Below are 26,590 nucleotides of genomic sequence, written 5' to 3'. Positions count from 1 at the left end.
TTCAGATGACTTAACAGAGAACACATGAAAAACTACAAGCCCTCCCAGCATGCACTTCGCCGCGCCGTGTATTTCCGTTTGCCCATCATGCAATTTCACAAACATGGTGGCTGAGTCTACATAACAAGTCCTCTGTCATTGCGGGTGACTGGGCGACACTTGCCCCTGTGAGACTATAAAGAAGACCACAGCAGAGTTAGAGAGGAGTCGACACAATGCCGAAATATTACGAAGACAAAGAGCCGGATAACCGAGCCTGCGCCGGTATCAGAGAGGACTTCAGGGCTTGTCTCCTCCAGCACGACTGCGTAGTGAAGGTAAGTACCGCAAATGTCCTCTGGCCATCACATCTGTGACACAGGAGAGACGTGAGGCTGCTAGTTTTGCACCAGTCTCAGGGCGAAAGCTGTGGAAGTAACACACAAAGTACAGGGTCGTCCGTCCCGCCAGACAGGCTGCTTATCTGCAGCCACGCTTCTGCTCCGTCAGTAGAAAACAGGGCTGAGGACGGTGTAGTGCGAATAATTTCACCTGCTGTCCTCTGGTGGAGCGATTATTAATTGCTAAATTCTCCGGTGTATCCTCACTGGTTGTCATTAGGGGTCTTTAACAGATGAATATATAACACATGGTGGACGATACGATTTTTTCCCCCCAGTTTATGGACAGAAATTTTATTTTTTTACTTGTAACTGTATTAATATACTTACACTGCCCACTAGAAAAAGGATGAAATGCTCAATTATAAATGGCAACCGCATATCATCTTAAAATCCCAGTCTTCTTCCATCTGAAGAAAAGCCATGTGGTGTGTTTAATGTGGAGCTGAGTGAATCCTGAGCCAGTCCAGATTCAGACAGGACTGAAAACCACAGATGAAGGCTTGTGTTGGGGAAAGCATGAGAAGGACCCGGATTTATTAATTATGAAGCTGGTCTCTTATTTGTCAGGAGGGGAAGCTGCCCAGTGAGTGTTTGAAGGAAGGCCACTGCAAAGCCCTGCAGACATCGTTCTTTGAGTGCAAGAGGTCGATGGTAAGTCTTTAATAATCACACTGCACTTGTGAAAGGACTGATGCAACTGGAACCTGCAACTCCAATTGGGAGATTAGGATTGAGACACAACATTTGGGAAGTGGAGGGGTAAAGAAAGCAGGGAATGTTTTGTCTTCCTGTTTTCTGATATTTCTGCAAGCTGTGTTTTGCAAATGTCATTGAAAACAAATGTCTGTTTATTCTGTTTCAGAGTCTGCTTCACTTCTGTCCCATAGAGAGATAATATAGGATTAATATTTCATGCTGTGCGGCAAAAACTGACCAATCTCTGTCCTCTATCCACAGCTGGACACAAGGTCAAGATTCAGAGGAAGGAAAGGATATTGAGGAACCAGATGAATGTTGATGTTGCAATATGGCAGAGTGAATACCAGATGAACTGCGTGAGCAGCTTTTAAAACCTCATCTGAAAGACATATGTCAAGAAAATGGGTAGCAAATGACTACCAAACATGAAAGAACAATGCGCCGTAACATTGGGAAGGATTACCAAGGCAGCGCTGGGAAGACAAAAAAAAAACAAACACTGAAGCTGTCACTGGCTGGAGATTCAAGCTTCTGGATTCCTTCAAAGAAAATGTGTTGTGGTGTTTTGGATGAATGAGTGTGTGTTTTATGATATGGCAATAAGGTAAATAAAACAAAGACTTTCTATAAAAATTTTAATGTGATGTTATTATTTAAAAAAAAACTAAACCTGGCTGAATCATTAGTACTAAAAACTATATTATCATTATACAATTTAAGGTTAGTCAAAATTAAAATGAATCCTTGCTGTTATTTCAAAGCAGCCATCATCATCTGCTTGAACTTCTCCATATCCACCTTCTTAACGATGAAAGCCTTGTGAGTCTTCTTCAGTAAATCCACAGTATCTACTACCATCATGCCTCTGGTGTGTGTGCCCGTCAGCTCTACGCTAACTGGATACTGGTCGCTTTCTATTATGAAAGAGTCGTCTATGGCGGCTGCCATGGCGTACGAGTCGCAGGAGACAAAACCTGTGCCAGCGACAAACTCTTTCTGGAGGCGCTCGCTTTGTGATGCCTCGATGCTGTGACGGAAGATCCGCTCCATGAAGCGAGCTTTATCCGTGTCCTGTGCCAACCAGGCGTCACAAAACTCCTGTCGGTACCAGAAGAGACGTCACTCTGATGTCTTTGCTGATGCGTTAAATTATTAGCAAAGGTTACATGTATTAAAAATGTATTGGAAATGTTAGAATGTGTGAAAGAGAAAGTCTTACCCAGGGCAGTTTGCTGTAGCAGGTAAACTCCCAGCAAATCAAGTAGATGGGACACTGGTAGTCATTCAGGACAATGTAAGCAGCTTCTGGATCAGCAGCAAAATTGAACTCGCCACACACTGTGGTGTTTCCTCGAGCTGAAAAAAAAAAAAAAAAAAAAACCACGGAAAACCCTGGGTCATTATTGATAAAGTTTTACTCCATAAATCAATTAATCTTTTTGTCTGTATCATGCTGGATTGTGAAAAATGTAATATTAAACATATTCAAATTGTTTGTTTCATCCAGTCAGCTGTCTAAAACCCAAAGATAATTCAGTTTATGATGATTTGAAACAGAGAAAAACAGCATTGGGGAAGTTGCAACCAGATACTATTTGACTATTTTTGCTGATTCATTTATCATCAGTCGAATTGTAGATTAATTAGCTAATTGTTTCAGCTGTAGCCACAGTAGGTTGAAGGACAGCAGCATTTGTCATTCTGTGGTAGATGGCTTGATGAGACAGTTTCAAAGAGACCAAATCATTATAAACAAAAGAAAAATAATATTAGTATGTTTTTTTTCTTGGTGAAACCTCGAAAGTCTTTCACTGACATTCAGTGTTGCCTCCCATGATGTAGACCCCTCGGAGCTTGCTGGGCAGAGATGGATCCATCCTCACAGCTAGAGCCAGGTTGGTGAGGGGTGCTGTGGCAACCAGAGATACCTGGGAAATAAACACAGACTTGAGACGTGCAAGAAGCACATATACACAAATGGAGCTCGGTCACCCCTCTCACCTCTCCTGGGTTTTCACTGACAATCCTGATCATAGCTGACACAGCGCTCTCCTTCTGAACCAGGTCCAGACCAGGAGCGTTGGGGTCAGGAGCGTCTCCAAGCCCGTCCAGCCCATGAAAGTGTCCCGCATCAATGCTGTTCCCAAGGATCGGCTTAGCAGCTCCTTTAAACACTGGAATCTGGCACATGAAAGAAGCGCACACGCGATGAAAAATCAAACATAACATAGGGAACAATTATGTATCCTCCACAAATGGATTTGTTGTTCATCCACTTTGTGACTACGTAACATACTCCTTAATGCTGACAGTCAGTAGATGACAGAGAATGAGAGAAGATAGATGGATAACAGCATGAAATGAACAGCCTTCAGCTGAACTGAAAATGCTGCAGTTCAGTTTTCTAGACCATTTGAAGAACTCCTATCATTTTTCGCCACTGGTATGACGAGATTTGAAATGAGACGCCTTGTTGATTAACAGCAAATTTGATTCAAAGGTTTTTCCACTGAGTGAGACAAGGTGCTTAATGCTTCAGTATTAGTAATGTCTAATTTTGTTTAAAATAATAATAATAATAATAATAATAATAATAATAATAATAATAATAATAATAATAATAATAATAATATGTTGGATGATTGCTTTCATTTCCCTTTCAGACCACCTTGCTAAAACTACAACTACTGGCCATTTATTTTGGTATTAAAATCAATAGTCTGAATCACCACATGAACTCATGCAACTCAAATCTGTCTTCTAAAGCTAACTCCGCTCATTGCAGTTGTCCATTTTTTTCAGTTCCTGCCTCAAGTCATGTGGTTTGAGGAACAACAACTCATTGCAGGGCAGTTTTAAACAGAAACCCTGTCACATGTTACCAATAAGCTTCAATTTATATCAGCCGACGCTCTTGACTTCAGAACAAATGCACTGTTGATCACACCGGTGCTGCACCCACCTTGAGTTTATTACAGTTTTGCAGAACACGCAGTGTGTTCTTACACACATTCTCCACTGTGGTGTTTCCATGCACACAAGTGATACCCAGGAGCTCCACATTGGGGGCGGCCAGCGCTAACATGATGGCCTGAGCATCGTCCACCCCACAGTCCACATCTACCAGCAGCTTTTTACTCATCATGGATCCTGTGGAGCACAGACTTCGTCCAATAAGAGCAAAACACAACTGCTCATATAACACTTTGGTGAGTGTTCAACTGCATCAGTAAATGAATAAGCTCAATACAACACTTTCCTTATAGATAGATAACTGTAACCAGTTACACTAAGCCACACATAAGCACATATTTCACAGAACAACACTTACCAGTGACGGAGTGTGACACAGATACACTGTCGCTGCCGGCCGGTGCTCTTCTTCTGACAGACTGGAACCAACGGCCAGCTGCAAGCAGTCTTTGACAGATGAGAAGCTGAGCAGACAGTGGACTGAACGGGAGGAGTCACATAATTGAAAGAAAATGTTAAGACATCTGACTGAGTGTCCTTCTCCTCAACTAGTGGCTTTTTACTAAAAAAGATTAAAATGTTTTTACAAAGGAGAGTATTTGTGCCTATCAGAGGCCGAAGGTCTCCTTTGATTGAGTAATGTTAGTACAACCACGGTGTAAATACTCCACCTCAAGTCAAAGCACTGAACCCGAGTTCATTCTCTCCAGAGCATGCCTTCCTGTGTGTCGTGTAAAATTCATATCCGTGTCAATATCAGTCCACAGACAATTATACTGAACTTGCTGTGTCTGTGTCATGTGTCTGTGTTCTTTATGCAATCAGATATTTTAATCTACACACACACACACACACACACACACACACACACACACACACACACACACACACACACACACACACACACACACACACACACACACACACACACACAAGGTACGTACACTTTTGATTTGAGTGTATGAAAGTGCGGCCTTGCCTCACCTCCCCAAAGAGCTGCTGAAAACATAGGGAACACTCCGCCCAATCACTGCCCTGCAGGGTGACACCGACGCACGCATGTGTCAGGGGAGCAGGGTCCGCTCGGTGCTGAGTCCCGAAGAAGTTCCTGCCTCCAAGGTTACTTCCGGCCTATAGAGACTGCGCAGTAGTGTGACGCCGATTGGTCCAAAAGCTTGTCGTTCTTCTTGCTTTACGGCTTGATATAAGCCACATGACTGTTTGTACCCCGTGGTTTTTTCATCTGGAAATAATTTATGGATTTGTCATGGACAATAAAGAAAATGTCCTTCAGGTTAATACCATCCTCATCCTCAAATTTTATATACACAGATCGAAGTATATGACAATGAAACCTAAATTCTTTGTGTTTCATAATGAGTTTCTTTCCCACATGAAAGCCCTGAGAAAGGAGGGAGCACTGACACTTTCTAGTATAACGGAAGATTATGATTTACACAAAAACCCTAACCCTTTAAATTATGTTGTTTAATAATTTATTTTATTTATTTTTTGTATGTAGTTTTCCTTTTTGTATGCATCTGTTCCCCTCTGTGTATACTAAAGATGTCAAAGCCAATATATGTTATATATATATATATTTATGTACTACAACTTTTTAACACGGCCTTTTTTGCCGTCTTGTGACGTAATTGACGTATTAAGACGTCATCTTTAGACTGTCAATTTTAACATATCAATGCGGACGTCAAATCAGACGTCTTGGACCAATCCGCGTTTCATATTTAATTGTTCCTGTGGTTGAGTTTGGAGCGGACTCTAAATTAATGTAGCAAGTGATACTTCTTCAACACTAGATAGTCAATGGTAAAGACGGATTTTCCCTTAAAACACCCTTAAGGGAGATGCAACCTGAACAGAATCTTTTCTTTTCTCCTCTTTTCTCCAATTTGTCTACTTCAACAGTCCATCTCCATCATGTGCCTTCATCTTCACTCACGGGTGGTGCAGCAAAACAAAGCCTCATATCCCCACAGATCTACGCAACAGACACTTCTTACCAGCTCCACCACCTCTCTGTGCCTGACATGTGCACACTTACTGACACATTAAGTAAACAAATTTAATAAATGAGCTGATGAAAACAACAGAAACTTAAATAATGAAAGAATTAAAACAGTTTTTTGACATGGGGCCCCTCTACAAGAAAGGATCTTAAAGGCCCTGTACGTCCATCATGTAAACCTCTTAGGTGATTTTAATTATGTTGCTTTATAGGCCTTTTATTTTGGCACAGGTGTGAATAATAACATCTATGATGAATGAATTCCTTTAAGCTGCTTCAGATTCAGGGCCCCGAATTTGTACTAGTTGGCTCACTGTCATGGTTTACTGGTAAACTTGAATATAACAGAGCCTTGGTGACTGTGGCTGTATCTGGCTGACATTTGCCAGACTCTTCTGATGGCTTTGACACATCTTTTAGGCCAGGTAATATTACTTTGTTATCACTCTGACTGGTGGGCTACACAGAGTCCAGCGACCCCATGTAATCTGCCACAGTCTCTGATAAGAGGTCTGATCAGCCACAATAAGTGATAACACCTGTGTGGGCGAACAGGGTCTTCAAGGTGATTAGTGATTTTATTTGACATTTCAGTTTCCATTGATATTGGTGGTGCAAATTCCTGAACCTATTTGTAGACCATACAAAAGCCTGGGTCACTGGGATATGTGTGGGAAAGTTGCCTATTTTGCCCATTAGGTAATCAAACTTTGGCCAGGAGCTTCGTTTGAGAGAGAGAAAAAAGCATAAGAATGGAGAAATGATGATGTACTGAGGTGTTAATGTTGACCTGCTTTTTGAAGATGCTTTTCCTTGCAACAATTTACATGAAACAAGCTCAGGAGGAGGAGGACGTTTGCACACTAAATTGGCATTGACAAGCTTTTATTCATTTTTCAGCTTCAGTTCATGCCTCTGTGGGGATGCACGTGTCTCCTAAAACTCCCCTGTCCAACCTTGGTGCATGTATAACTGATCAGAACAAGGTCATAACTTACTCAATAACAATGGATAAAATTTTTACCAGCATTTAAGAACAGCAGCCATATCAACATAAATACATGTAAGCAAAATAACATCTTTAAAATAAAATCCACTGTCTCTATAAGTTCTGTACAATAAGGTACCTGTAGCTGGTAAACTGACAGAAGGGGTGTTGTTGATGGTTGTTACAATAATGCAATATGCATTATTATACTTCAGTCTAAAAACTATAAAAGTATAGAACTGCAATAGTAAGCAGTAGGGCAGTAGGGTCTTTTTAAGCTTCATGCAGGTTAAATTAATAAAGATTTTATCCAATTTTGATCACAATGTTCTGCATAATTCAACTGAGTGCTTTAAAACTGAAAATACACACTTAAAAAAATAAGAACCCAAGTTTTTAGGGGCTAATGAGCCATTACCGTGCTGCGTACAACCTGTATGATATACATATCAGTTTTTGTCGATATGTTATGCTAGAATTATAGAATAATGTGACGCACCACTTCTGACGCCTGCAATTACTGAACGAGTTTCAGAGGAACCTCAGAAATCACATCATTGTATTACAAATGTCCATGAGTAGTGTCATATATGTACTTCTTAAAGATCTGTGCTTGTTGTAGAGAGTGATACTGTGTTGAATATTTATGTGATTGAAGAAGAAAGAGAAGACGAAAGAGAGAGACAGTGGGAGGGAGAAAACAGACAACAGGCTTAAAGCACTGAAATAAATCAAATAAGTGATTTGACTTAATCAGTGCGGTTTAGGTCCAGAGAAATATCTTAACGGGCAAAGACAAACGCTTTGATAAAGCTGATCATCTGCCTGTTGCCTACTTTGGCTACATTAGGCAACTTTACATGTAGGTAAAGCTCTAACTAGCAGAAAGGAAGTTAGATTGGTGTCTTATTTGGCTCTTTCCATAGGGTTGTTTGTAGAAATTTTGCCCAATGTAGCCTTAATAGGAATAAAGCTGGCATTATTTATTTTATCTTTTTAATTGTCAACAAATACCACGAAAAGACCAAAAATAACATGCATTAGTCTGCTTCTCAACGCTTTCCGACTTGTACTGAGGATTTAAATCTTAAAACTAGCCCCAAATATATTCTTATTTATTCCAGCAATTTTCCAAAACAGCTGGGCACTGCAGTTTATAGCAGGTGTTACACAAACGTGAATAAACTGAGTATTCTTTGGGGACTATTTTCACAGGTGGATTCATACACATTTGGTCTGCTGGTGAGTCTATATGGCAGAAGGATGGTGGGATTGACTCAAAACTACAGTGCCCAGGCTCACCACAATGAAGGATCATGTCAGCCAGTGCAGCAATGTGGCTCTTTGGTGTGTTTTTAAATAGGCTGTGGATAACAGTGGAGGTCTATGGAGAAGATGAATAGGCTATCAGGCTTTGGATAGACAGTTGGACAAATTCACCGTTGGTTTTGGTCTCTGTGTGGGATCTGTTGGCAACAAGAAAAATATACCACCTGGCTTATCCTGTAACTGACAAACTGACACCATCAAATCAAAGCAGCTTGGATATGTATAGATAAGTGTACTCACATCATCTTTCTGAAGCACATTATTTGTAGGGAAGTTAAAATGACTGAAATCCAGAGTGACCGTATGCTTCCTGATGCTACTACAGGTACAGCAGCCAGTGGTGGTGTCTGCATACTGGCTACAACATAACACAGTAAAGCCATGGCTTTACTGTTTTTGGCTGTGAAGTGGCTGTGAAAACTGTGTCATTCTAGCACTACTGAGAGGAGAGAGGAAACTGCTATAAAACTATCTACAGTAGCACTGGCACTTGGACATTAACAGTGACTAAGCACAAAACATAGGGCTGATGTTCCAGATTGTGTTGGTGTTTTTCTTTGTGTGGTGCCATCATCATTATCCCCTTCAGTCTTTTGGTTTCCTCCAGATAGAAGTGTCCACTTAGGTCTCAACTTTCCCGTATGTCCCCTCTGGAGGGCGATATTGTCTGGGGAAAGCCTTGAGCTGGAGAGAGTTAAAGGCGTATTTACGACATCCCACATTCTTCATGGTGTTCTCTCTCCTGCAGCCCTCACTGTGGAGAAACAGAACTGGAGTATTATTTACTATGGCAAATACATTACTTTTCTAATGAGATTTGGTGCATGGGCTGACCTGCGCATACAGTCCAAGGCCTGGTAGAAGACCTGTGGGGCCAGGCCGTGCTCCTGCTGCAGGATCTGACACTGCTCCAAGGTCAGAGACATGGCTGTGCGGTCCTTGGCACTCTTACAGCTGGTGAAACGTACGCCATTCAGGCGGCGACATGCCTTTAGGGTTTAGAGAAAGAGATTAGAGGGGAAAGATAGAGCTTTTAAAATGTGAAGGACTGAAGATGAAGACAAATGAAAAAAACAAGTCTACCTCGGCTGCCTGCCACAGAATCTCCACGTTCTTGTTTTTCTTGGCGTTCACATTCTGGCTCAGCAGTTTGAGCAGCTCAGACAGACTGGTGGTGCTGCGGGAGCGAGGGAGGCCTGACGAGATAACAGAGGAGGAATGATGAGGTGGGTGAAATATGAAAATGAAAAGGTGCACATTGTTCTTTCTGATAAAAGTGTGTTGCCTGTATGCAGACTCACAGTCTTCTGGCAGGACTTCTTTAAACTGGTCATAGTATGAGGTGAGGCGAGTCATGCTCTCCATGTTGATCACTTCTTGCAGTGTCGTATCTCCAAACCTGGAAACATGTAGGATATCAGTTGAAATCTTTCATCTTTTATGACCATCACTGTCACTGTCCTGCTGCTCTGCACTAAATGTTAATTTAAAATAACTTAATAACTAAAACTAACTTATTGCATTGTTGCTCAGGTTTAACGAGTTATCAGAGAACACATTCAGCTTTCGAATGCTAATCACTGACCGGTCAGTGGTTTGATGCCATGCTCCGTCTCATCAGTGTTTCATTTTCCTATTTAAACCATAGGCACAGGTAAGCTGCTGGCCATTTCTTATATTTTTGCGTGTATTTGTTTGTTCACTGGGGGGAAAATTAAAAACCTAAAACTATTTATGTGCACAAACAGCACGCCAGATTTTTAGTAAGTCCACTTAGATCAACAGGTACAAAATATAATAATTACTTTAAAAAATTGAAATTTTCATCTGGGATGCCCATCCTCTTCCATTTTTCTGCCCCTAACCTCTCCTTTCCTCCGGTCTCAGTGACTCACTTCTCAGCCAGCGTCTGCTGTTCGTTGATCCCCACGTTGAACAGGACTGGCTGCACGCGCAGCAGCATCCCGTTCTGGATCTCTCGTGGCAGCGTGTCAAACATGGCTCCAGGCATTGGAACCCTGACGTTGAAGCCGTTCCTGTTCCCTGTGATCACCGGTAGCATGTCCGGGGCGAAACCCGAAGTTGCTTGGGTAACCTTAAAGGTGACGTTTCTCAGGTCCATCACTCCAACACTCATATCCTCCAGCATGGCCAGCTCCTCCCCTTTAAGAAACAAGCACAGAGGTTCATGATATTATACAGGTACATACAGGTATCTGTGATAACAAATCAATAACAAATCTGCATGTTTGTTTGCTTGTCTTTGAACTGGCAGGATAAGTCAAAAACTGCTGAATATATTTCAGTGAAATGTGGTGAAAAGTTAAGTGCTACAGAAGGTTTTAATGTCAGGGTTAGGTTGTTTCCTTTCCTTAAGTCCTCTGTGAGTTGTTTGTCCCCAGTCTGTCTTTCTCCCTGTCTGTGTGTGTGTGTGTCTGGAGCGGGGCGCTTATGCTCTGTTTTCCTGAGCCTCAGACATCACTACCTGCAACTCCTGCCTTTAAGCCACATCCAGCTCAGTCCTGGTCTGCTACCAGTTTAGATTCAGCTCCAGTCTGCCTGTCCTGCCCAGCCACCGCTGATATTCCCAGCTTGGCTCTGCCTGTCTCAGATTTGCCTGTCCCCGCTCCATTGAACTCATTATTCAAACACATTACTACCCCTTCATCCAAACCGATCTCCATATCTATAATAATTGACCCTTTAAACTACCACGTACCTCTTGAGTTTGTGCTCTGCATTTCTGGTCCACTAAAGAACCGATTAAAACGTTTCATGCAGATTGCACCAATTTATCACCATTAAAACAGCACTTTACAGTTTGGTTCATAACTCCTGAACTGTGACGCCATTCCAGTTTCTTTATTATAAGGTCCTTGTTTCTGTTTCTGTCATACTGTTTCCCTGTCCTATTTCCTTAGTTGCCATATATTTTGGCAAGTAAGGTCTATTTCAAATACCCTGCCTCCAAGTTCTAAATAGGGGGTTTAATTACTTTGAGCAGTCCTACTCATTTTGGGAGGCATTTCATGTATAACTGGTCCACCAGCGACATGATACATTTTAATTGTCACAGGTTAGTGGTTATGACTGTAAAAAAGACTCTCTGCATTCTTTATTTAGGATTTAGGATGAATCACAGCTGCTAATAGCACTGATACATTTCTAAACAAGCATACATGCAGACAGACACTCCAGTTACCGTAGGTGCTGAGCAGGCCCTCATACTGCACCAGTAAGCCGATGGTGTGTAGCTGCCTGAGGAAGCCCGAGTCACACAGACAGTTCCTCAGCTTGAGAATGAAGCCGCAGATCAGAGCCGTCAGCTGTAAGCAGCACATTTCTTATCAGCACAGCGATGAATAGTCAAGTTGTAATGATACGGTCATTGTCTAAAACTACATGTGCATGAAAGACAGAACAGGTAGAATGTGTGTGTGTGTGTGTGCATGTGTGTGTGTGTAAGTGTGGGTGGGTTGGTTAGAGGCTGACAGACCGTCTGGCAGAAGACAACGTCGCGGCGGTACTGCAGGGTGAGGCTCATGGCGATGGTGGGGGCGCTGTCCTGCATCAGTAGAAACACCATGGCCTTCTTGGCTTTGTCACTCATCAGAGACACACAGTCTGTCAGCGTGGTGAGGAGAGGATACAGAGCGTCGCTCCACTCACCTGCAGACACAGCACACAGGTTAAACACGCTGCACACAGATACTGAGAATAAAGGGTTCTGTTCATCTGCATTTAAAGATTTTGAAGTATCAGAAATAATAAATGTCTTGACATTTATTGATCAATTATTCACATTATATTTGCTCCACACAGAGAATTATTGATACAATATACTTTACAACAAACAGCTCTAATGCCACTTCTCAGCTGTGCTCTTTTCACTTCATTTGTCAGAGCAGGATCTCTGAACCTTTTCAGTCCCATGTTCACCAGTTCAGTAGCTGTCAGATTTCCAGTTTTCCGTACTTAGTTTTTTGTATTCAAGAAAATGGAACAATTGCCAGGTAGAAATTATGTTCTATTTCAAACCCTTTTAATATATTCTTTTTAGAAACATAAGAAAATATATCATATATAATTTTCTAAATTTCATGTGACCTTATCACATATCGAGCATCCCCACATGGACTTGTGACCCCAGTGCTGAGAAACTGGGTCTTTATTTTGAGTTTTAAATTCAAATCTCCCACTCTTCTTTTTTTTAAATTCTTAGATTATGATATTTATTGTTATGAAATCTTTGCAGATAACCTTGAAAATTACCAAAATAATATATATATTTTATTCAAAGTTGATAAAAATTCATTCCGCAACATTTACGGTAATACATGAATTGGTCTTATTCTTAAATATGTTTCCAAACTGTTAACAATTCTATTTTACATTTAACCCATACATGACATAATGCTGTGTTTTAAAATTTCAAACAAGAATAAAATCACTGGAATAGATGAAGACTTTTTTTTATTGTAGTGGCTGTTTGGCTTTAACCCTCCTTCACTAAAGCAAATGTTGCTCTCACCTGGGGACGTCTTTTCTACTTCTGGGCTGCTGTCTACAGGGGGGAAAAAGTAAAAAAAAATAAAAATTTGTGAAAAACAAACTCCACTTTGTACTTTCCACTCAATTTATTCTTCATATATTTAAAACCCAACAACACTGAAACAGTTTGAAGTGATTGTAAGAATGAACCCACAGATGTGATTGACTGGATGGGAGGGGCCTGGTGACAGGATGACGATGAGGATGGTTGATGATTTTGTGGTGGATGTGAGGATAGTGTGATAACAGAGGATGAGGTGATGGTGGCAGTGATGATGATGATGGTGATGATGATAAATCCTTGTTTTTACACTTTGATCTTTGTAGACAGATGTGAGATCAACATACATGAATCCATAACTGTACCTCATTCATAGACATATCTTTCTGTGTGAATATATATGTGTGTGTGTGTGTGTGTGTGTGTGTGTGTGTGTACCCTTCTTAGTGTTACTTGGCTGCTCATTGCTGAGCAGGAAGACGTCCTCAGAGCTGCTGTCACTCTGGAGTTTGTCTCGCTGCAGCAGCCTGTCCACCCTCTGGATCACACACTCCAGGCTCTTATCAACATTTAACCAAACCTTCTCCTGCACACAGACACACATTGTAAATGAAGTTAGTGGAAATAATAATGAAAAAAAAACAAAAAAAACCAAACAAGCACGCACAAACACAGACATCAAAGAGAGGCAGACGGTCTTTCTCTTACCCACTCCTCATGCAAATCTGCCTGCAGGGAGGCCCGCTTGTTTTTACTCCCTTCGCTGCCCTCTGGAGGAGCTCTGTGGCGGGAGGGGGAGGTGGCAGCGCGAGACGGAGAAGTCGGGTGACGAGAGGGGGAGCGGGATGGGGAGCGAGAGGAGGGTGACAGGGAGGAGGAGGATGGGGACGGGGTGCCTTGCTGGGTGAACTCTGGGCGGGCGGCTGCCAGGGCGAGGATGGCGGTGGACAGCAGCTTGGAGTCGCACACGGTCACCAGCTGACGAGTCTGCAGGAGAAGAAGAGGAGGACGGAGACAGAGGGATAAGAGTAAGTTGTACGTTGTCTCATTCTTGGCATTAAGTGAAATGACTCCGAGCAAAGAATGCTATTTAAAGTTCATAAACCATGACATTAAAAATAAGGATGGAAATGTGATTATAATTTTATTTTCTGTTAGCTGCGGGTAATTTATTTTTGGGAGATTTTCCCTTTTGTTAGTCAGGGAAGATGTATTTTTTTACGCCATAAAACAACTTCTATCTTTTCAACAAACATAATTAAAAACTGAATTAACGGGACAACTAAAATAAAATGGAATTAAATCAATTGATTCATTTGGGTGTTTCTGTGACTCAGAGGTTTGCTGGTGATGTTGTCAGTAAATCTAGTAGTGAGTGCAAATATACAGTTTTAGCTGTTGTATAGTAAAGTTTAGTCTGTGAGAACTGTTTGTTTGTATCCACACAATATGAGTAGTAGCTGCTGAATAAGTGGGGAGGGACAGTGAAAGAAAGAGGACGCAGCGTTGTGAGATGAAACAGAGCAGAAGCTATAACACAGCGCTCGACTGACAGACTCCAGTTCCTCTGAGTGCTGTCTCACCTTCTCTGTTAGGATGGCCAGCGTTCTCTCCAGAGCGTTGGCTGAGCGTTCCTTGGCAGCTCGTGACAGACGCTCAGTGTAGTAACACACTTGCGTCTTCAGAGTGTTAATTTGACCAATCAGCTCCTTTGCTTTCATGACATCCTGTGGCTGGTACCTCATCCCTTTAGGGCCGGAGCCTGCAGAGCTGCGGGTGTGACAGATAGAGAACAGAAAATAAACAGAATAATAAACAACGGGACAAGTGTGGTATACACAGCAAATGACAAAGACACACAAACAAACAGCTTGTAATACACTTCACACAATCTCACCTCTCCTCCTCGTAAGTGCTGAATCACGTCAGGCAAGAAGAACAAAAAAAGAAAAAAAGTCAGAAAGAAAACTTCATGAATAACTTGTTAAATCCAAATCCACCATGACACTCAAAGCCTGAAGCCTGTAGTTTCTGCTTGGCTCTACTCACTGTTTTCTGGCCTCCTCAAGCTTGTGCAGCAGATTTCTGAGGCCGCAGCCTTTAAAGCCTTGATGATGTGCTGCAGGAGCACCGATGGTCACAACGTCATATGTTCGGTCTGATTGGAGGACAGAGGACAATTATAAAGAGTATGAAATAAGATACTGAATAAACTGCATTATCAAAAGTTTGCCTGCACGAACACCTACCATAACCAGACTCTCCCTGTACTCTCATCCTCTGGATGTGCAGGTTAGTGGGAATGAACTCCAGCTTCCTCTCAGCTTTCAAGGTGCTCGACTTAAACGAAGGACCTGAGAGGAAACAGAAAGAAGGAGAGAAGTCATCTGTGTCTTTATATTATAGGAGTATAGATATGTGATTTTAATATAGGAGTATATGTAATGTGATTTTTACATGAAAATACATGTCACACTGTTTTGCAATTTAGCAACTGAATTTTTGTTACTTAAAGAGGCACTCCAGTGTATTTAGCAGTGCACCTCCATAAAGTTATGAGAGAGACAGACTGAAAAACAGATGAATGGTGAATACATTTTTTTCATCGGACACTCTGGCAAATGCTGTTATATTTTAAACTATCTTGCAAATGAACACCTAAAAATATAACGTTTTAACAAGGTTGATTACATTGAGAAATTGCCCCCAAGATTGAAAAAAATTGAGATTTTATTTTTTGGCCACGCCCCCAGCCTTAGTTTTCACATGTAAAAATGATGCGTGATTACCAGGTTCTAACCTTTATATTCATGCAGGTCACTTATGGTCTCCTGGTAGGTGAGGATGATGGTCTGGTACTGAGTGATGATCTGCCTCCTGAGGTTTTCCCAACATGGAGAGAGCTCACCCAGTTCCTCCAGCTCACACACCCTGTGTAGCACAAAGTGCATTAATGATCCAGATATCCAGCTGATGCACTGATGATCTCACAGCTTGCGTCTGTGTTTGTGCAGCTTGTTCAATTAAGGTCTCTGCATTTGAGCATTTCCAGCTCCATCCATCCATCCATTATGGGGGTGGGGCTGGGGGTGTGTGGGGTGCTGACACTGGGCGAGGGCGGGGTACACCCCGGACAGGATGCCAGTCTATCACAGGGTGCATTTCCAGCTCCTCATATTAAAAACATTGCAAGCAACTATTAAGAAAATGGCCTCAGTGGGAGTTGTAATGATTCTGCTGAAGACACAAAGAATATACTGTTCATGATATAGAATAACACACCTTATTTTGATATGTACATGCACTCATACAAAATAGTCCCAAAAATGATGTCATACTTTTCTGATTGCACTAAGACTTCAAAACAGGTCCGCCCACTATCACAGTGGTTCTCAACCTGGGGGGTTGCAACACAAATCTGAGAGGTCGTGAAATGAATGAAATAAAGTAAATATGCTGTTTAAATTATGTTTATTTTGTCAACTTTTCTCCAATCTTTGCTTGTTAATGGTGAAATACTGGACCGTTTTAAAGGCTGCATTTATATCGTGTCTTGCTTAGCTTGCTACCATACAAGGAGCTAGCAGTTTTGGGTTCAGTGTTTTCCCCAAGGACACGTCGACATGTGGGCAGGAGAAGCTGGGGATCAAACCACCAACCATGTGATCAGTTAACAGCCTGCTCTACCTTGTGAATCACAGCTGCCACCTTCCTCTCCAGACTGCTAACTACTATTCAGATGAAACAATCTGTGGAGGGAGCATCACTCTGGTTAAGCTGCTTGCATCTCATTTACAACCTGAGACAAAGGGTAGGACTATAGTCAAGTTTCTGAGACATGTTCAAGTCAAGCAGTTTTGAAAAGTTTCATATATTCATGCTCTGCTCAATCATATCAAGACGATTTCCAGCCGTTACCTGACGGCGTCTTCCTCCAGCAGCAGTTTGACAAACTGTCGAGGGATGTGCAGGGAGAGCGCGCTCTCTGCCATCTGCTCCAGGATACGCAGGTGGTTTCCGTCCGTGGTGGGGAAACGGTACGTCCGCGACATGACGCCTCCAAACACTGAAGTGGACAGAACATGCTATCACAGCTGGAATCACTGTGACACAGCTCGCAACTCAGATGTCATCGGTTACTAAACACAACAGGAGGTTAAGATTAGGTTCATATGGACACACACTCACCAGCCTTCAGCAGTGGATCTTTACACAGGGATGAAGACTTGGATTTAATTCCCATGGATTCAGTCAGGCTTTCATCTACAGGGAGAACCATCTGATACAAAACACAGACAAGATAATGCTATCAAATGGTTTGTTTTGTTCACAGCCCAAAGATATTTAGTGTACGATAAAATGAGACATAAAATTAGAAAATCATCACAGCTCAGAAGCTGGAACTGAGGGATGTTTGCGTTGATTATCAGAATAGTTGCTGATGATCTCAATCGACTAAACACTTAAGTGTCTACTTCTTCAGTTTTCAATACTTTCATAAAAAATCATTAGCAGCATGAAGCTAGAAAGCTTGTGTCATAAAAAGAGAGAGAGAGATTTTTTTTCTCCATCGCTCACCCTTCCATTAACAGTGTCTCCTCTCTGTAATCTTGGAACAGGAGCTCTCTGCTCACGTTTCTCCTCTATCTGCCAGGCAATGACAGTGATGTTGCCCACACGCTCATTCTCCGCTGACCTGGCACACAGCGACATCAAGCGAATGAAACATCCCTGAATCCAAATCCAGCATGCAATCGATATCATTTTCACATTTACAGAGGAAATTGGCCCACTGCATGTCTGCCCGGTACCTGAGAGCCAGGTGCAGCCTGTGGTGTTTGTCCTGCAGCAGCTCCTTCACGGAAAACATGGACGAACCGAGCATGTACATCTATCACATAAAAACACAAACACACCCAAATTATTTAAATAAGAAGAACTTTCCTCTCCTAACACAGAGATGTTAAAGGCAGAGGAGTCAAGTGGTTTTGTAAGAACTGGTTCTGAGGCTGAGGCTTACCGTGCCCTGCGAGCGGTCCTTCACGTCATAGACAGAGAGCTTGACCTGAGTCTGCTGAGTGATCAGAGAGTCCTGAAAGAACGCTATACTGCTCAGGAAGATAGGGTTACTGGTCCCCTGGAGAAAAAGACACACAGAGAGGGGGATGAAGAGGTTTGAAGTCTCCAAAAGCAGGCAGGAAGGAAGGACAAGCAAGCAATAGTGCACCTCAATGATTTCAGTTTGAGCATGCTTGGTCCAGAAGGCCTGGGGCGGAGTGGTGCAGCTGACGGCAACAAAGCTGGTTGGCTTACGATCCAGAGACGGAGTAACCAGTTCACTGCAGGCTGCAACACATAAACACAGGAAGAGATTACAAACTGTGGGATTTATCAGTGGGATGGTCACTAATCCTCGACCATTGGGGGGAATGTAATACAGTAGTACAGTGTAATACAGAGTTGTTAGTATGTGATGACCAGCAGGTGTTTACAGTAATGCTTTCAGGTTAAACAGTGAATAAAAACTAAACATTCGTTCAACATGTGCCACTGAGCCAATCGCTGACAAGACTATGTTTTATATGTTGATTGGTGGATCCAATTAGTGAGTACAATTTCTCTCACTGTTAAAAGGGCTCTGAAATTTCCTGTAACATCTGGGCGCTGTAGTTTTTTACCAAACATTACTCTGACAGGAGTAAATAGTGCATTTGTTGGGAACTAGTTTTAGATGTGGAATAATACACATTTGGTGGACTGATGACTTTTCACTGCAGCAGGATGGTGTATATAGGATTCAGTGAACTTTTGGACTGAGTAAACTACAGTTGCTCATCATATTGGAGGAAACCGTCACCCAGTGTGGCTCACTGGTTTGTTTTGAATTTGTTTTTAGACAACAAAAGCACAACAATGGAGTGAAAAAAGCAATATCCAGCTTTGGACACACAGGTTATAGTTACTGCAATCAATGAATTGTTTATTTTGTTCTTTTCATGCAGGTTAAATATTTTGACCGTTACTAATCATGACTCCTTCAAAAGTCTGACATACACAGTTTGATCTGCTTGAAATGTGCAGCTTACCCACACTAAACTCCAGCACAGGCTCGTCGGGATCCTGACTGTTGCCTGCAGGATAGAGAAACAGAAACGGGGAAGCTCCTATTAAATGCCCTGGTATCTCATCATGAGCGAAGTAAACAGGTTACCATGGTAGCAGTTACTTAGTTACCTGAGAGAGCCAGCCCCATCATCTCAGCTGAGAGATCAAACGTGTTGGCCCGGTAGACTGACCATGGCCGATGGCGGGGGCTGCGCTCCTTCCCGGACATGGTGGGTTGACGTTGGGGATGAGGATGGATTTCAGAATAAAGAGGCAGTAGAGCAGAACAATGTTGAGCAGACGTAAACCCAAAAGCCGTCTGTCACGTCAGTTCTTTGAGATATGTTTACGTTGGTTTCCTTTGGGTGTTGATCTGAGCGGTCACACGTTTGTCAGGGAAAAACCTGAGAGAAAAATGCAAGAAAACAGCAAAAAGATCATCTGCTGTCCCCATAGAAACAGCTGAGACATACTGATGTCATCCCTTCATCAAGACTGCAGCTGAGCTCAGAAAAATTACACAAAACCAGACAATTAGTCCTTTAACGGATGCTACTGGCCGCACACACCCTCAGCATCACATAACAATTTCTGTTCACAAGGTTAAAGTGATAGATAACTGGTGTACATTGGATGATTGCCATGATGCTCCATTCTGATAAACATCGTAGGAGAGGTTGTTTCCTTCCCCTCTGTTAATATTCTAATACAGGCAGTGAGAAAAATGTCTGTGCCGGGAAAGTGTGACTTTTCACACACGACTCTCTACACCTTCTATCTCCTGACGCTATTTGTGCTTGTCTGGTGTTTTTGGAAAACAGATTTCTACTTTCAGACAGACTAATGACAAGCACCCATGCACAGACACACACATAAAGAAGTAAAAGCTCCAATTTGATCAGAAAGATCAGACAGTCTGCTCCAGACACAACAGAAAAGCTTGTCAGAGCAAGGCAGTTATTTCACAGAGAGCTTCTCACACACCGAAACCAAACTCAAAATTAAGTACTTTATTGCCTTGACTTAAATTCTTCTTATACAGTATATAAGAGGAAGTATGTGGTCCTCTGTGTCTACACTACACCAATAATAAAAAGTAAAGGGTCTGGGTCAGAGGGTCTGATTTTTGTGTAAATGATATCTGTAGATTAGGTTTTCATTTATTTAGAGTTCAGTATAATAAGAGTTAAGAGGGACACAAAAACATAATCTGAGGCTGAGATAACCTGTTATAGCCTTGTGTCCATAATAAATAGGGCATTTTGAACAGTAATAGCAGTATGGCACAAATGTCAAGGGGCACCAAAACCACTACCAATCATCCTCTGGGAGCCATGAATATACAGTAAATGCAAAACTTGATGCTGACCTGGCCTGTTGTTAGCAAGACATGCTGCTCTAAAACAAACTGCTAGATGGACAAAAATTCACTCGACACTGATGTTTACATCTTATTCCTGCTGTTTGAGAATCAGAGATCAATAAAATCATTTTCTTCTTAAATATAAACAATCTGATAATGCTCTGTCACTCTCACTTTAAATACAAACATCTGGGCCACAGTTAGTGCTTGCAGTGTAACTCATAATGAAACCGACAGGACCCTTGTCTGTCATGTCTGATACAGATTTTTTTTTCATATTGCTACCTCGCTGACACTGCTCCTGCCAAAATTACATGCAACAGTGAGAGACAGGAAACAAAGGTGGTGCCAAGTGTGCCAGCACTGAAACACTGAAACATTTATATCTTCTCCTGATTAATTTCCTCGCCCTCTTTCTGCTGTGTTTGAGTCTCTTACGCCTCATCTAATTTCTCTTTATTGCACTTACAGGAAGATACAAAAGATGTAAACACTGCTGGGCCTTCACATCTACATGCCTCCTACTGTTTATTAGCATCTTCAGACTGCCAAGAGATGCCTCTCAAATATCTTTCTCTGTGCCAAAGAAAATGTTCCTATCTATATTTTTGTCCTGTCAGGTGACCCACACTCTCCTCGTTCTCATTTTTCTCTCAGTGGGTTCTTGGACTCGTGTCAGTGGAGACCACAACATAAGTAAGAGGATGCAAACCACCTTAAATGTAAAATGAATTGGTAAGGGACTGGAGACAGCACTAGGAGGCATCATCACCAACGACCTACCCTGTGTCATTCTCTGAACAAAGCAGGGGAGAAGCGCAAAGACGCGTTATGCTGACAACTGAGCATAAATATGAACCACAGAACAGTGAGTGGAGGACAGAGACATGGAAGAAGGAACAGAAAAGAGAAAATGAGGCGTGAAGAAAATGTGAAAGGTTACGAGGAAGAGAAAGGGATGCAGCAAGTGGTCTGATGACTAACCTGAACTGAAAACGGCTTCAAATGCCCCACAGAGGTAAACGTTTACATTTCCTGTGGCATGTCAGACTCAGTTAACATCTCCATTTGTGTGTGTGCCACACAAACATTCACTTGCCCTGGCTTAGAGTGATCAACTGGAATAGATGTCACTTCCTTTTCGGCCTTAATTTACACAGACCTGGTAGACTGAGTGTCAGGGTGAGGCTGTGCCCTCACCCCATTCCCTATGCTTTCCCTCTTGTGTGTGTTTCCCCTTGTGTGTGTGTGTGTGTGTGTGTGTCTGCTGGGCGTGGTAATCCTGCCAGCCCTCCTCCTGCTCTCAATCATCCCAAGCACTTGAATCTTATCCAGTAATCGACAGCTGCTGCAGTATAAAGACCATGGCTCCTCACTCTTTGACAGGTTGTTTGTTTCACCACGGCAGTAACAGCACTATGACCAAGTTGTCCCAGTCTTGTAACTTCATTTATAACATTACCTTCCTTGTGTTTGCCTCAACCTTGTCAGAACCTGAGTTCTGCCTCTGCCTTAGCTCCACTGCACCCAGCCCTCCCTGCCTGTCCACCTTGCCCAGCTCCTTGTCTGTCTCCCAGTCCTGTTATTCCCTGTTTGCCTGCCTGCCCTACTTTGTCTACCTCACCCTGGCTACTGGACCAAGATTTCTCTGTCTGCCCCGCTCCATCATCCACTCTGACTCAACTCAACTTCACCTTTTCAACTTTTTACCATCCCATCTCTGAGTTCTGCTTTTGAGTCCTAACTGCATTTTCACATCAAACCGAGGGAATATCTGATACGTATTTATTGACTACTGCGATGACAAAGGGAGAACAACTCCAGTGTGTGTGTGTCACTGTGCAGTCATGTGTAATGACTTCTGCAACAGAGGTCTATTTTTACACGTGAATGTGCTCTGACGTCACAAGCCTCACACAAATGGAAAACGTCTCCCAGTAACACACACACACACACACACACACACACGAATAACACTTAAAGTCATCTGTATAGTCACACACAAAATCCAGAGTGTGAGTGTGATGATCTTTGCCAGTTTAATCTCTGGCAGCTTCATGTACGACCGAAACGGATGACAATTACAGCATGGATGCTGTGCCTCATTAGGCTGCGAGGCAGTAATTGTCAGTGGGAGCCGTCTTTTCACATGTTGTAATCTCCACTGCCTGTGGCACGGTGGGAAGCTCTCTAGGAAAACCACAGTGGATCTAATGCCAAGCCACAGGGAGCCACAGATCATCATCATTTCACTTATCAGGTACACGCAGTCCGCTGGAAGGAAGACGAAACCTCAAGGAGTGGAGCTCAAATGATTTGTCTATTAACCAATCAATCATTAGACAGGACTAATTAATGACAATTTTGATAATTAGTTTGTTATTGAAGTCAATCAAGCACAAATCTAAAACATTCTCTGGTTCCAGCTTCTCTATTGAGAGGATTTAATTTTTTTCTTTCTTCTATATCATTATAAACTTAATCTCTTTGGATGAGTTGGGCTGTAACTAACAATCATTGTTGTTATTGATTAATGTGATGATTAGTTTCTCAATTTATTAATCTATAAATTCCCATAAATTGCAATTTATCTATGTTGTTTTGTTCAGCTAATAGTCAAAATTTTTTTTAAAAATATTCAGCTTGCAAAGAAAACACAGAAAAGCAGAAAATCCTCACAACTGTGAAGAATGCTTGATATTCTTGCATGAAAAATGACTTAAACAATTAATAAATTATGAGAATAGCTTCCAATTCATTTCCTGTTGATTGAGTAATTGAGTAATTGACAGTCATTTCAGCTTTAAAACCAATTGTATTTCCATTAACGGCTCCACTGCATCCACTATTCACTCAATTAACCGAATAATTCACCGAGTTGAGTGTTTTATTTATCTGATCAGCCGTCCAAATCCCTAAAATACTCACTTTATGATGATATAATACACTGAAGAACAGCAAAACCTCACAAATGAGAAGCTAGAACCAGAGAATGCTTGGTACTCTTGCTTGAGAGGCGATCAATTGATTATTAAAATAGTTGCTCAGTTGATTAATTTTCTAACTATAGACAAATCAATTAACTGACAAATGTTTTCAGCCCTTCGTTGGAGAATAATGGAGAAGCGGGTCTTGACCACAATGTAGGCCCCATGACAACAAACAACCATCCCGATGAAGTGCCTCCGGGCTGAATCCTGAGCAGCTCCACAGCTGCTGCTCTATAGGTGACCTCTGACCTCAATAATACTAGACAGATCAGGGGGAAATATGTTTTGGTTTTCCAGTTTTAACGGAAGGTGAAGATGGTGACTGTGGAAAGGAAGCAGGAGAGGCGGTGAACAAAGGGAGATTCAGGTGGTCCTTGTGGCAGACAGTCCTTTGAGGCAGCATGGAGACAAAAGTGACCCAGTTAGTCAGGCTGCCGGCGCACAGCTGGCCCCCTGCAGATGCTGTCAGCACCGGCTGCACTGCAGTGGCTCTCTCTCAGACATCCTCCTCTTTAACTCATCTCCTCCTCTTACCTTTAAATCTCTCCCAAATGCCTCACGCTCCCCTTATTCTGCTCTGTCATCAACCCTGCCCTTTACCTTTTTTTTTTTTTTTTTTTTTTTGCTCCAGACATCTCCCTTCCTCTTGTCCCCCTGTAACCCTCATGTTCTTCTCAATTTCCATCTATTGATCCTGTTTCAGTCCAGAGCTGAGCTGAGCTGAACTGCTGTCCCTCGAGTCTGATCTACAGTCGTCTACGAGATGAAGAAACAGCTGTTGTCACCATGGCTGCATTGTTAGCAGGAGACTGATCCATAAATTGCCTCCTGATCCGACTGATCACAGAGGAGGAGAATATGTAAACGAGTTTACTCCCAAGTGGAGAACATTTATTCACACACGCACAACAGCAACTGGGAGTAACGTCATGAATACATTAGACAGAAACTATGGATGATGAAGAACTGTTTCACTGTGAGTGGATCCTCAGGTATCAGGAGGAACATTCAGGGCTTCATTTAAGAAAAACACTGTACAGACATGCAGGTTCAGAAGTCTCTAACACGCTTTGTTCAGTTTCTTCTCCAAAGACCTTCATCAAACACACACACAGGAGCTCACACAGATGAAGGAGGGAGAAAGACAAACAACAGACAGCTAGAAATGAATCATAGAAGAACTCAGTGTATTTCAGTTTCCTCTCTGTTATGAAAAGAGTGAAAACAGTGATTCAAGGGATCAAATCTAATCCTTTATGCTCTGTTGGGAGCACCAGAGAAGGCCTGCAATGACTGACACGTTGCTTTACAAAGCAACACATGAGTTATTATTAGATACACCAAAAACACAAAGATGCAACATATTATTCGTCACTGTCTTGGCTGTCTGTGCATGAAACTGGGTGTCATCCTGTCCGCTCGCCAGGCTGGGTGCATGGAGATAAACAAGCAGAGGCCGGAGCTGTCCAATGGAAATCTATTTATGTCAGCACTGGCCAGTGATATTGTGATTATATTCACATTTATTCACTGACACTCGGACAATAACAAATATTGCGTCATGATATCTGCTGATGCTCCTTCACCGAGGCTGCTGCATGGTGCTGCAGGGTGGACACAATTAAAAACAGGCCACGTATATGAACACAAGAATATCAGCCCAAGAAAAACACCAAAGAGCTAAATCGACATTTGAGATCCTGCTTTGGCTGTAAACATGTCTCATTCTGAGCCTGCTGCTCTCCCCTAAACCACAGCATCTGCCACAGTGAACAAACGCCCTCGACAAACCCTGAGACGACGAGATGATGCGCAATGACAAACACACGTGAAGAAGAAGAAGGAAAAAAAAAAAATGAACATCTCATACCTTGAAGAGAGAAGCGATGGTTCCTTCTCATATTGATGCGCATCCTGGCTGCACACTCGACGATATCTGCAGTTAAGACTCGCCCTGACTCCCTGTGACACAGCCCGACGTAATACCACAGCTCCTCCTGTGTCCAGTGGGGGCCGCTGCCCGCCCGGTCTGCAGGGAGCGACTGTGCCACCACACATTACCCCCAAACTGACGGGATGCTGTAAATGGATGGGGAAAGCATGGTTAAATGCACGTTTAATAAGTTAACAACATCTCTGTCACCACCCGGAATAAGGGTGAAAAGTCGGCAATTATGAAAATTATACATTTAAAATTGAATTTTAATTAATTAAATGTAAAATAATAAATACTCAATGTAAGTCGCAATAAGTCCTTAGAACCTTTTTAATCAAAATTAGAGTCTATCTATCTATCTATCTATCTATCTATCTATCTATCTATCTATCTATCTATCTATCTATCTATCTATCTATCTATCTAACTAAATCAATAAATAAATAATTTTGTGTTAGCTACTAATACCACTCAACATTACAAGATAATTCACAATTGTTACAGGATGGTTGCAAAGATAATAATAATAATAAAATCATTGAAAGTGTTGCAAAATGATGACATACTAAGTCAACATTTTGACCTTGAAAATGACGTGTGTGAAAAATGATTAAGTATGAAATAACAGGTCAAAATTCAGAGATAAAGTTTGAATGAGTTAAAGGTCTTATTGAAAAGTTGGAATTACAAAAACGAAACATGCCCATCTAAATTGTGGGACACTAAGTCAAAATCTCGTTCCAGTAATATCTCGTATTATCCAAACATTTGAGGTGCTAACATTTTGAGTTGCTAAGTCGAAATGATGAGATGTAAGTCAAAGCTTTGTCATTCTTAGGCAACTATCACAATTTTGACGTAGCATGTGAAGTGACTGTGTTTTCACCACAGACTGAGGATAAAAAAAAACACAGAAGCTGGTGTGAGGTGAAGGGTTATAATTATCATCCGTTTCCTGACGCATGTTTTTATGTTTCATATTTAAGTTGTTTTACCCATTAACCTTTGCGGCCATTTCAAGACCACTTTACATGACTCAGGGAATCTTTTTTTTTTTTTACACCTGGAAGTTGAAACTAGTGTCGCCCAGAAAGTTGTTGTCACCGAAACTGAGCGTCGCCCCACGGCCTGCCGGCAGAAACACCACGTCCTCCCACTTTCATCCCCGCAGGTATCAACCAATCAGAGCAGGGCTCGGGGCCGCGCTCAAGCCCGTATCGGAACTCATGGACGCGCCACAGGTGAA

The 26,590-nt window shown here is 42.1% G+C and overlaps 3 protein-coding genes across 6 annotated transcripts; 1 reads left to right on the top strand and 2 right to left on the bottom strand.

The window, feature by feature from the left end:
- Positions 1 to 77: 77 nt before the first annotated feature.
- coa5 (cytochrome C oxidase assembly factor 5) lies at positions 78 to 1,579 on the top strand. The gene is made up of 3 exons (XM_071477752.1): positions 78 to 317; positions 951 to 1,034; positions 1,341 to 1,579. Exons 1-3 carry the CDS (start codon positions 216 to 218, stop codon positions 1,380 to 1,382), a joined length of 228 nt encoding a protein of 75 aa, XP_071333853.1. The 5' UTR covers positions 78 to 215; the 3' UTR covers positions 1,383 to 1,579.
- Positions 1,580 to 1,700: 121 nt separating this feature from the next.
- On the bottom strand, positions 1,701 to 5,197 carry LOC139621320 (inosine-uridine preferring nucleoside hydrolase). Of its 4 annotated transcripts, XM_071477723.1 has the most exons (8): positions 5,040 to 5,060; positions 4,727 to 4,776; positions 4,414 to 4,535; positions 4,045 to 4,232; positions 3,084 to 3,263; positions 2,899 to 3,010; positions 2,302 to 2,438; positions 1,701 to 2,180 (listed from the first exon to the last, which is right to left on the bottom strand). In XM_071477723.1, exons 4-8 carry the CDS (start codon positions 4,225 to 4,227, stop codon positions 1,833 to 1,835), a joined length of 960 nt encoding a protein of 319 aa, XP_071333824.1. In that variant the 5' UTR covers positions 4,228 to 4,232; positions 4,414 to 4,535; positions 4,727 to 4,776; positions 5,040 to 5,060; the 3' UTR covers positions 1,701 to 1,832. The 4 variants fall into 4 exon arrangements, with proteins under 4 accessions (XP_071333824.1, XP_071333792.1, XP_071333813.1 ...); XM_071477691.1 differs by lacking the exon at positions 4,727 to 4,776 and having other exon boundaries at positions 5,040 to 5,197; XM_071477712.1 differs by lacking the exon at positions 4,727 to 4,776 and having other exon boundaries at positions 4,414 to 4,491; positions 5,040 to 5,166.
- A 1,752-nt stretch (positions 5,198 to 6,949) lies between these two features.
- inpp4aa (inositol polyphosphate-4-phosphatase type I Aa) lies at positions 6,950 to 25,473 on the bottom strand. The gene is made up of 24 exons (XM_071477663.1): positions 25,279 to 25,473; positions 19,185 to 19,459; positions 19,037 to 19,081; positions 18,178 to 18,296; positions 17,971 to 18,087; positions 17,762 to 17,841; positions 17,529 to 17,646; positions 17,139 to 17,229; positions 16,869 to 17,016; positions 15,751 to 15,881; positions 15,200 to 15,304; positions 15,000 to 15,108; positions 14,848 to 14,865; positions 14,534 to 14,720; positions 13,659 to 13,937; positions 13,389 to 13,536; positions 12,930 to 12,962; positions 11,895 to 12,067; positions 11,601 to 11,724; positions 10,294 to 10,561; positions 9,700 to 9,797; positions 9,482 to 9,594; positions 9,233 to 9,387; positions 6,950 to 9,152 (listed from the first exon to the last, which is right to left on the bottom strand). Exons 2-24 carry the CDS (start codon positions 19,282 to 19,284, stop codon positions 9,020 to 9,022), a joined length of 2,892 nt encoding a protein of 963 aa, XP_071333764.1. The 5' UTR covers positions 19,285 to 19,459; positions 25,279 to 25,473; the 3' UTR covers positions 6,950 to 9,019.
- Positions 25,474 to 26,590: the final 1,117 nt, after the last annotated feature.

Source organism: Trachinotus anak, unplaced genomic scaffold (genome assembly GCF_046630095.1).
Source record: "Trachinotus anak isolate AG129_WGS33_773 ecotype Australia unplaced genomic scaffold, CSIRO_AGI_Tana_v1 ptg000001l, whole genome shotgun sequence".
Classification (NCBI taxonomy): Eukaryota; Metazoa; Chordata; class Actinopteri; order Carangiformes; family Carangidae; genus Trachinotus; species Trachinotus anak.
Note: the sequence above shows the minus strand (reverse complement) of the source record. Positions and strands in the feature narration are given on the sequence as shown.